Raw genomic sequence first — 11111 nt, 5'->3', positions numbered from 1 at the left:
CAGAAATGAAAAGGCACAGAACCAGCACTCACAATCCAAAACTTCATTCTTGGAGCTGCCTCAGCCCTATTTTGGGCCGCAGTTGAGAGTTGTCCAGTTCTCCATCTCCATTTACCCTCAGGTCCCTGAAGAGTCCAGCCCAGCTGAGAAAGAATATCTCAAGATTCTACATGATTCACTCCCCTTCCCGCCCAACTCCCTCCCCAATGCAACACAAACATCCTTCCAACTTGCCCACACCACCTGCAAGGGAGGACAATAGTGCCTGAACAGCAATAGTGTCAACACTAATGGTGGTTTCAGCCAAATAGTGGGAAACTTGGCCGGCTGGTTGTTGGGCCATCTGGGCCTTTGGTAGCCAATATTGTACCCCCAGTGGTATGCAGTCTATCCTTCCAAGTAAACGTTGAGTGGCAAGACAGAGTCCTTGGAGTCCTTTGTCAAAGACTCCAGGCTGGAAGAGACAGAGCAGGGATTGGTGGAAGAGCAAGGCAGATTAAGTACTGGCTCCTTCAGTTTTGTTTTTTTTTTATCCCAGGTTCCTGAGTGAAACCTGAACACTTGTCCATATCTCAGGTCCTTAGGGAGTATGGAAGATGCAGTCCTGTTTAGAGAAAGCCAATGTCCGACACAGTACTTGATAAACATCAGGCATGTCAATGCTGAATGACAGGTGCCATGGGCCAAACCAAGCCCCACTCATCTGGGCTGGGGTAGTCAGGGAGGCTCAAGCCAGGTTCTGTCCATGGGCTAGGGAGCAGCAACAGTCAGGAGGAAGGGCCCAGCCCACCTCCCCTAGGAGGCAGAGGGAAGGGGGCTGAGTGGTTGTCAGGCATGATCTTCCCTGTCTGCGACGTGGTGGTAGCCAGGAGGCTGGGCCTGCATCCGGAAGAGGACAGTGAGGAGCAGCACTATGAGAAGGAAGAGGATGGAGCCACAGACAGCCAAGGCCACGATCACCTCTAGGCAGGGGGAGGGGAAGAGAAAGGTAATGTTAGCATTCACTCAACAAATACTGAACACCTACTATGTGCCAGATACTTTTCTGACATTCAGAAGATATATAAAGGTGGTCAAAAGTCTGTCCACATCAAGTTTACATTCTAGGAGAAGAGATTTAATAAATGACAGGAAGGACAGGTTAGTGAATACCATGAGAAGCAAGGTAGGTAATTCAGGGAAGGCATCCTTGAAGAGGTGAGAACAGAGCCTGGAGTCAATGAGTGAGCTATACACAGTGTCCTGCAATGGGGGAGTCAGGAAGCAAGTACAATAGGCTCTGACAGGAATAAACATGTTCTGAGATGAGCAAGAAAGTGTCACTGAATTAAAGTAAGCTAGAGGGAAGTAGGAAATGGGCAGAAGACTAGGACAAGTAGGACCTGGGAAGTCATGGTAGAAAAACATTTCATTCTCTATGTGATGGGAAATGTCTAATGGTAGTGATAGGAGCCAAATTTGTTTTGTTCTTTTTTAAAGAAATCAACTGCTATATTGAGACTTGTAGGGGAGAAGAATAGAACCAGAAAGGTAAGAGGCTTTTCAGCAGTTCAGCCAAGAGAGGGGCGTTAACTAGAGAGGCAAGTGCATGGTACCTGAAAGGTTGAGCTGAGAGGATCTGCCAATGATCTGATGTGGGGTATGAGCAGCACAATGCCTGGGGTTGTACTATGTGACTAGGTGACTAATGTGGTATATACTAAAATGGGGAAGTCTGGAAGATGAGCAAGCGGATGTGGCGGGAAAAAAGCATTTGGTTTTAAATGTATCAATTTAAGATGTCTCATTGGACATCCATGTAGAGGCCTTAAGTCAGCACTGAGTATGAGTCTTGCTCAGAGAAGAGGTCAGCAGTCTGTGGAGGGGGAAGCCAGTATGGAAGCTGTCAGTAAGTTAACAGAATAACCAGGAGAAGCCAAGAAAGTAGATTCTGTTGTTGTAAAAATGATCTCAGGGCAGAAGGGGGAGCTGTCCAGGTAAATGCAGTAAGATGGCTGGAAGTGTGACAGCACCCTCAAAATTAGGGGATGTGAATTTGGCATTGATCTGGGACATGACCAGCATGTAGTCAGGTGGCAGCTCACCTGTGTCTGCAGAATCGTTTGCCAGCTGGCACTCCTGCTGCCAATCCTTGGGTATAACAGGCTCTGTGAGGCGAAGAAAGTCCTTCAGTGGGCAGTGGTGAGGGCACCCAGGTAGGATCAATGGCCAGGGGGCCTGCTTGCTTTCATTCCGAAAGTACATCTCCACAGAGAAATTCCTGGGAGTTGATAAGAGGCAAGATGGAACTGCTCACCAGGCTCATAACTGAGTCCCTAGACTGCCTTTAGCCACACCCAAGAACCCCTCCACATGACACACTGGGAGCTTACCCATCATCTTCCTGGTACAGTTCAAATATGTGGCAGGAAGCATAGGGGGCTTGTTTACCATTGTAGACATCCAGTGCCATTTGCAGAGCAACTAGGGTAGTGTCGTGCTGCAAGGGAGAGGCACTGCTTATCAGCATTGCTCACTCACCCCCCAACCCCCAGGAACTGAATAGAGAAACCCAGCTCCTGCCTTGAGGCCAGAGTGCTGAGGAATTTAGGAGCTTACCGCAGAATAAGCCAACAGTTTAGGGAGTTGGGAGGTGGTGGCCATTAGGGTCAGATTTTTCCGTATCTGAGCCAGCAAGACTCCTGAAGAAGGAAAGTCCCAGTGTTTGGGTGTAGCCATCACTGTCTTCAGTGATGCTGTATGATCTGCTGCTCTCACTACTGGCTAGTCTTGGGTGTGATTATAAACCCAGAGAACTCTTCTGATTCATGGGGACTACTGGAACTCTACTTCCTGCTCTCAAGTCAGATGTACAGAGGGAAGATAAAGCAAGGTTACTGTGTGTGTGTGTGTGTGTGTGTGTGTGTGTGTGTGTGTGTGTGTGTGTGTGTGTGTGTGTGTGTGTGTGTGTGTGTGTGTGTGTATATAGTTATACATATAGTTATATATATAGTTATATATATATGTCATATAGTTATATAGGTCGGTCATGGGGCTTGAACTCTGGGCTTGGGCGCTGTCCCTGTGCTCTTCAGCTCAAGGCTCAGGCACTTTACCGATTGAGCCACAGCACCACTTCCAGTTTTCTGGTGGTTAACTGGAGATGAGTTGCATGGGCTTTCCTGCCTGGGCTGGCTTTGAACTGCAATCCTCAGATCTCAGCCTCCTGAGTAGCTAGGATTACAGGCATGAGCCACCAGTGCCAAGCAAGGTAACTATATTTAAACAGACAGAAGCCTGCTTATTTATAAATAAGCTGTGAGGCCCCACCCATGTTTGATTACCCAATCATGAAACAAAATGTAAAGTTTAACCTACTTCATTACACACAAGATAGAAGTTCCATGCCAGGGTAACTGCCACATACAGGCTCTGAAAATTACTGAGATGTTAAAGGTATGAGAGACGGTATACTCTTGAGTATTCAAATGAGGAAAGTGGTGCCTGTTTTACCCTTAGCCTTCTCTCCAAAGAACCCAGTAGGTCTCTGGAAGAAGGCTTGAAGTTAGGGGAACTAGAACAGGGGGTCTTCCGACATGGGTGAAGTTTAGTAATAACAGAAAAGAATTGTTCACACTTGCTTATGAGCGCAGACACACAGGGCACATAAATGTGGGATGTTTTGGGGAGACTAAAGGGAAACAACAAGAGAGCGATCTGGTTTTAAGGGAACACACTAGTTCAGGTAGACAAGTGTAGGAGAACACCCACCCTACCCCCTCATAATAAATTTTCCAGTTCTAGAGAGTCCTCAGGAGGCGAGTGACATGCCACTCTTGCCACTCACCCCCCTGAAGCCGGGCCTTCTCTGTTTGTTCGTGGATCCCAAAGAGGAAGCGGAAACTGAAGTCCTTTAGCTGGCTCAGACGTTGCATGGTTTGGGGTGAGGCCCAAGGCGGCAGGATCAACCCGTGGGTTTGCTGTGTATTGCAGCAGGTCGGTTAGCTCCCCAGGCCTAGGCCAAAGCCTCTCCAGGGGCAGCTCTCTTCCCCAGAAGGGAAGTGCCTGTGTGTGTGAGGGAAGGAGAGGAAAGCAGAGGTGAGGGAGAGGAGCTGGAAGAGCAGACATGGTAGATGGAAGGGCCCAAGAAAGGAAGCTCAGACACAAAGTGGGAGACTCAGCAGATCAGGGTCTCATACCCTGAGAGCCATGTGTGGAGAGGAGTACAAACTGCTGACAACTAATAAACCATTTCCCACTCTGATGTTCTTTTAACCCAGGAAGGAAGTCCCCAGATTTCTCAAGCCATGGCTTGCAGAACCTCCCCAGTGGGAATGGCTTATGTTCTCCGTCCTTGTGACCTGGGCCTGTTGAGGGGGAAAAAAAAGCAATTCTACTGAGTTCCCCCGGTGGGCTCACCTCACAGAAGAGTGTGTCATAGACATTCCAGATGGTCTCCAGGGTCAGATCTGTAAGCCCCGTCTCATTGGCCACCATGTCCAGAAATTGCTATGAAAATGGATTAGGAGATCAGCCCTAGCCAGTAGAAAGAGCAACCTGATGAACTCCAGCTTCAGCCACTACTCACCATATTCTGAATACTCTTGTTCTGATACTCTGGTGTCTGCCGAGTCTCATTCTGCAGCTGCTCATAACGGGGACATGGGCCCAATGGGAACTTCAGCAACTGCAAATAAAGAAGGGAAACAAGCACAAAGGAATCTGGGATCAGTCGGAAGGCCCCTGGACAGTTATCCCCTTCAGTATCTCCAGGGAAGGGCCAGCCAGTCTTACCCTGTCCTCAGTGACAGGCACAGTGTGGACAGGGATAGGCTGCCATGAGATGTTAGGGTTGAAGCGTTGCATCCCATTGGGAGGGAAGAGTCCAGCCAAGTTGGCCTCAGCACTCATGAGGGTACGATCAAAGTCTGTGCTTCGCACATAAACCTGCAGAGATAGCAATTTGAGTATTACCTGTGTGTGTATACATGCACTTTGGCCCCTTATTGGGGCCCCAGGAAGAACCTGTTCTTGATGATTACCCAGGACACTATAATCCACCATGTATTTTCCCCACCTCTGGCCTTTACCATCCCTCAGGGGCCCAGACACTCATCTGGGGGCTGTCACCACTGTGTAAAGAACTCAGCCTGTGGATGGCTCTAGTTCAAATACCCCTTCCCCTCCTAGTCAAAAGTTCTTAGGCGGAGCCAGGCATTGGTGGTTCCCGCCTGTAATCCTAGCTACTCAAGAAGCTAAAATCTGAGGATCATGGTTCTAAACCAGCCCAGGCAGGAAAGTCCATCAGACACTTATCTCTAATTAACCACCAAAAGGCCAGAAGTGGTAACTGTGGCTTAAGTAGTAGAGTGCTAGCCTTGAGTGAAAAAGCTAAGGCATAATGCCCAGGAAAAGAAAAAAAAAAGTTCTTAGTAGGCTATCTAATCCATGGTCCATGGTTTTGTTTTGTTTTGTGTCATCATGGGGCTTGGACTCGGGATCTGGGTACTGATTCTGAGTTTTTGTGCTCAAGGCTAGCACTCTACCATGTTGAGCCACAGCTCCATGGTAATAAGAGTCTCTAGACTTTCTTACCCAGTTTGGCTTTGAACTGGGATCCTCAGATCTCAGCCTCTTTGATTAGCTAGGATTGCAGGTGTGAGTCACTGGTACCAGGCCATGTGGTTTTATAATAGCAGCTGTCACCAGGTTTGATGCCAGCATAGGCAGGAAAGTCCGTGAGATTCTTACTTCCAATTAATCACAAAAAATCTGGAAGGGGAGTTACATACATACATATACACATATACACATATGCACACACACACACACACACACATACACACACACACACACACACACACACACACGCACACACGCACATGCATACACACAGAGCACCTATCTCCTCATCAAGACCAAGGTCCATGACAGTAGAAAGCACTCCCAACCATACCTGCTCTCTTCTATAAATTGGGTTAGAGGTGGGATGGGAGTTGTGAAAGAGAGGAAGAAATTGGGGAAGGGCAAGCTCAGGATGGAGTGGGGCCTCAAGGGAAAAATAACAAGTAGAGACTCCAGAGAGCTGTGGCTGAAAGCAGTAACTACAGGAACAGCTACCTCCATCCCTGGGGGTGAGGAGAGGATCTCAAGTGCTAATCTTCACTGTTCCATTTTATCTAGGCCTATCTAGTCTATCAGCTGACTATCCCTATACCCTAAGCTGCCCTAAGCTCCATGACGACAGAGATCACACCTGTGTGGTCCACTATTGTTGGTGAAATGCTAGCACTTGGTCCCTACTATGTACTTAATAAATGTTTTGGATGTAAAGTCTGCTATTTCAGAGTCAGAAACTATTTTTTCCAGGACAAAGCAGTGTAAAGCCTTGATCAGTTTGACCCTTTCCAGCCAAACAGTAGAAACTCAGCCTTCAGGGTTGCATTCTAAGTAGCTCTTTAAGGTCTTCTCCTGTGATTTAAAAAAAAAAAAAAAAAATATGCATGCAGGGCTGAGAAGGTGGCTCAGTGGTAGAGTGCTTGCCTTGCATGCAAGAGGCCCTGGTTCAGTTTCTCAGTACCAAGCAGAAAAAGCCAGAAGTGGCACTGAGGCTCAAGTGTAGAGCACTAGCCTTGAGCTGAAGAGCTGAGGGACAGCGCCCAGGCCCAGAGTTCAGGCCACACGACCAACAAAAAAAAAAAAAATGCAGTATGGAGGCCAGAACATCCAGCCTCACCCTTACCCTCCTTGAAGGCAAAGTATTAGGACAGCAGATCCTATTCTTCTGGCCTCTCCAGCTCCTAGCCTTACCTCTTGTCGGTGGTAAGAAGTGTTCAGAAAGCCACTGTAGCGTTGCCGAAGAGCCTGGCCCAGCTCCCAGTGCTGTTGCATTCCTTCCTGTGGACAAACCCAAAGATTAAATGAATCAAAAGTGCTTCAAGCTTATAACCCTAGCTACTCTGGAGGCTGAGATCTGAGGATCACAGTTCAAAGCCATCCTGGGCAGGAAAGTCAGACTTTTTTTTTTTTTTGGTCAGTTGTGGGGCTTGAACTCTGGGCTTGGGCGCTCTCCCTGCACTCTTTAGCTCAAGTTGAGTGCTCTACCGCTTGAGCCACAGCACCACTTCTGGTTTTCTAGTGGATTATTGGAGATAAGAGTCTCACAGACTTTCCTGCCGGAGCTGGCTTTGAACCACGATCCTCAGATCTCAGCCTCCAGAGTAGCTAGGATTACAGGCGTAAGCCACCAGTGCCCAGAGAAAATCTGAGACTCTCATCTCCAATTAACCACCAGAAAACCAGAAGTAGTGTAATGGTTTAAAGTGGTAGATCGCTAGCCTTGAGTAAAAGAGCTCAGGGACAGGTCCCAAGTTCAAGCCCCATGATCACAAATCATCATCATCATCATCATCATCATCATCATCATCATCATCATCTAAAGGTAAGTAAGGATGGCTCACAAGCCTGCAAGGCTTAGGCATTTTTTTTGGGGGGGGGTCCGGTCGTGGGGCCTGAACTCTGGGCCTGGGCACTGTCCCTCAGCTCTTCAGCTCAAGGCTAGCACTCTACCACTTGAGCCACAGCGCCACTTCCGGCTTTTTTCTTTTTGTTTATGTGGTGCTGAGGAATCGAACCCAGGGCCTCATGCATGCAAGGCAAGCACTCTACCACTGAGCCACCTTCCCAGCCCAAGGCTCAGGCATTCTTATTATTTAAGTTCACCCCTTGCTGGAAGAGCCAGTGGGTTAATCTGATCCCAGAAGTTTTGGTCCTAGGCACAAAGTAATGTAAAGTTAAGACATCTGATGATGCCAGGTGCCCATGGTTCATTTCTTAATCCTAGCTACTCAAGAGGCTGATTCCTGGAATATTAGTGTTTGAAGCTAGCCTGGGCAGAAAATCCTATGAGACTCCATCTCCAATTGACCAGCAAAATACTATAGTGGAGGTGTGGCTCAAGTGGGAGAGCACCAGCTATGAGCATGAAAACTGAGTATAAGACCCTGAGTTCAAGCCCAGATACTGGGGCACACACACATAAAAAGAGGATATCTGAAATAGTGGTACATTCCTGTAATCCTAGCTGCTCAGGAAGTCTAGTTTCAGGCCAGCCTAGTCAAAAAGTTCCAGATACTGAAAAGATAGGCACAGTGATGCATTTCTGTCATTCAAGAAGCACATAAGGGGCTGGGAAGGTGGCTCAGTGGTAGAGTGCTTGCCTTGTATGCATGAGGCCCTGGGTTTGATTCCTCAGCACCACATAAGCAGAAAAAGCTGGAAGTGGTGCAGTGGCTCAAGTGGTAGAACCATAGCCTTAAGCTGAAGAGCTGAGGGACAGCACCCAGGCTCAGAGTTCAGGCCCCACGACTGACAGAAAAAAAAAAAAAAAGCAGCACATAAATAGGATTATAGCTTGCTAAAAGCAAGATCCTATTTGAAACAATAAAGCAAAAAGGGTTAGAGGAATGGCTTACGGGTACAGTGTCTGTTTAGCAAGCACATGACCCTAAGTTCAAATTCTAATACTGAAAAAAAAAATCTAGCAACTACTGGGATTTAGCTCAGTAACAGACCATGCATGAGGCCCTGTGTTTTTATTCCCAACACTACAAGAAAACAGCACTCATGTGGAAAGGGGCAGTGTAGGGGGCCTGTAGACTGCTCCAGGGGTACTCATTCTACAGCTCATCCTGAGTGTAGGCTACCTTCTGACCTACCTTGGTTAGTTGGCCAAATCCTTGGGGCCATTCCTCTTCTTGATAGGGGTCCTTGGGATATGTCTTCACTGGTGAGCGATCTCCATGTCGGTACAGCTGAGGAAAGAAAATGGTTAGCTTGCAATTCATAAGGGTCTCTTTGATGGGGTCACACAGCCCATCACTGACCTATATTGGAGAAAGAACCCTCAATCCCTTTTGGAAGCCTCCCATTATCCACTGCAAAAGACTCCACTTCTGAAGGATTCTAACTTGGCCAAGCAATGTAACCAGAGGCTATAAGCAAAGCCAAAAGCACAGATTGGGAAGGAAAAAGTGTAGTGAAGGAATGTATTTGGTCGGGACCGGGGAAGGGGGAAGGGAATCACCAAAGTCATCTTTATGGTTCAGACTCTTAACCTTTTAAGTACATCCCCCTTCTAGGGCAGGCTCATATCACTTACCCCTAATAAAGAAGTCCCTACTGAGATGCTCTGCCCCCCGCCCTGAATGGCCCAGGCCACCACATCAATTCTGAATCTAGCCCCTCGAACTTCCCCCCAAGCAGACTGTCTCCTCAAATCAGCTCGTCCTCCTCCTCCAGACCCCTACCTCCAGCTCAAGCCCCGTCCCTCCCTCCACCTGCAGGCCTCTGCCCCACTAGCTCTGCTGAACCGTTTGGTGACTCTGTCGCCCATTACCAAGGTAACGAAGCGCAGACTCCGGCCCTGGGTGGATGGTATCACCATCAAGTTTACGCCAAGAAGGAGCTTGAAAACAGCCGCTCGGCTCCAAGCAGACTGCCTGCCCGCCATCACTGCTGGGCTCGGTGCAGCCAAGAGCCCGGAACGTATAGAAGGCGCCTGCTGCAGCCGCCCGGACCCAATTGTAAGCACACACACATACACCGGAAGTGCGTTTATGGCCCTCTTGCTAAGGAAGACGTGGAGAAATGGTGGCCTGCGTGGAGGGAACGGGCGGAGGACCCTCGCGATTGGGCGATGGTTGAGAAGCATGGGCAGCTAGCGAGACTTGAGAAAGAGGTCCCGAGCTCGGCTCTGCCTCTTTCCGTACCAAGGTGGCGCCGGCACCGGGTGGGGACGGGAGCCAGGAGAGCGAGCACTCACTGCCTCCGGCCGGGTACCGGGGTGAGGGCAGAGCCAGGGCAGAACCGGAGCGAAGGGTAGAGAAATCACGGGCCTCCGTCTTCTCGCCCCTTGCTTCCGGGTGAAGTTTGAGCCTTGGCTCTGGCTCTCCACTCGGGGGATTGGTCTTGTAGAGGGCGCTAGGCACACTGTGTCAACAGCCCTTTGGACTCCTGCGTCCTCGAGGCTACTTCCAGCCGAGTCTGCGTCCCTGTGCAGAACCTCGCAGCCTCGCACTTTCCTTTTCCGGTTCTTTCCTGGTCCTCCCATCCACTCCCAAGTTTCATACTCAAGACCTCACTCTTCCTCCCAAAGGAGTTGGTTTGTGCAGGATGTTCCGACCCCCAAACCCCAAAGCATTGAATTCCTGAGGGAGGGATTTCAAACCACTAGAATGATGATATTTTGGGGTAGGCACATAACATAGAGTGGGAGTAGGTGAACTTTCCATGGAATTCAGGGGATCCGCTTGGCCTTTAAGCACAGCCAGAACTTTGTGACTTGGGCTTGGGGTGATGCACAGTTGCAGGATGTCAGATCATTGGGAGGTTTTGGCTCAGATCTTCCCACTAGAAGTGAATCCATTTCAGATCCTTAGAAACCAAAATGATCAGAAAAGTTCATATCTTGCCCTAGGATTCCAGGTACTCGTGTGTGTGTGTGTGTGTGTGTGTGTGTGTGTGTGTGTGTGTGTGTGTGTGTGTGTGTGTTTCTCCTGTGTGTGTGTGTTTCTCCTGTGTGTGTGTGTGTGTGTGTGTGTGTGTGTGTGTGTGTGTTTCTCCTGATCCAGACTTTGTTCCCAAAGTTGTCATAAAGGAGAGTGAGGAGTGACATGCCTGTAATTCTAGCTGCTTAGGAGGCTGCAGACCTGAAGTATTTCAGTTCAAAGCCATCTGGGGCAGAAAAGTCCCTGAGACTCCATTTCCAATTAACCAGCAAAAAGCCAGGCATGACTCAAATGATAGGTCTTGAGTTCAAACACCAGTACTGGTAAAGGAAAATAAAATGTAGGTTGAACAGTGAGTAGGATTAAAAAGCTGGGTAGTCAAATATGTCTTAACTTTCTTAGCTACATGCTCCTTTAAGAATTTCATGAAAGGGCTGGGAAGGTGGCTCAGTGGTAGAGCACTTGCCTTGCATGCCTGAGGCCCTGGGTTCGATTCCTCAGCACCACATAAGCAAAAAGAAAAAAGCCGGAAGTGGCGCTGTGGCTCAGGTGGTAGAGTGCTAGCCTTGAGCTGAAGAGCTGAGGGACAGCGCCCAGGCCCAGAGTTCAGGCCCCACGAATGGA

General features: G+C 48.7%; 1 protein-coding gene across 1 annotated transcript; it reads right to left on the bottom strand.

The window, feature by feature from the left end:
• Positions 1–28: 28 nt before the first annotated feature.
• Positions 29–9537, bottom strand: Acp2 (acid phosphatase 2, lysosomal). The gene is made up of 11 exons (XM_070032408.1): positions 9377–9537; positions 8697–8792; positions 6790–6876; positions 4774–4926; positions 4568–4666; positions 4399–4488; positions 3827–3959; positions 2599–2681; positions 2373–2479; positions 2085–2260; positions 29–962 (listed from the first exon to the last, which is right to left on the bottom strand). Exons 1-11 carry the CDS (start codon positions 9488–9490, stop codon positions 829–831), a joined length of 1272 nt encoding a protein of 423 aa, XP_069888509.1. The 5' UTR covers positions 9491–9537; the 3' UTR covers positions 29–828.
• Positions 9538–11111: the final 1574 nt, after the last annotated feature.

This window comes from Dipodomys merriami, unplaced genomic scaffold (assembly GCF_024711535.1).
Source record: "Dipodomys merriami isolate MVZ:Mamm:240054 unplaced genomic scaffold, mDipMer1.0.p SCAF_21, whole genome shotgun sequence".
Taxonomy (NCBI): domain Eukaryota; kingdom Metazoa; phylum Chordata; class Mammalia; order Rodentia; family Heteromyidae; genus Dipodomys; species Dipodomys merriami.
This window is presented reverse-complemented; position numbering and strand designations above follow the sequence as displayed.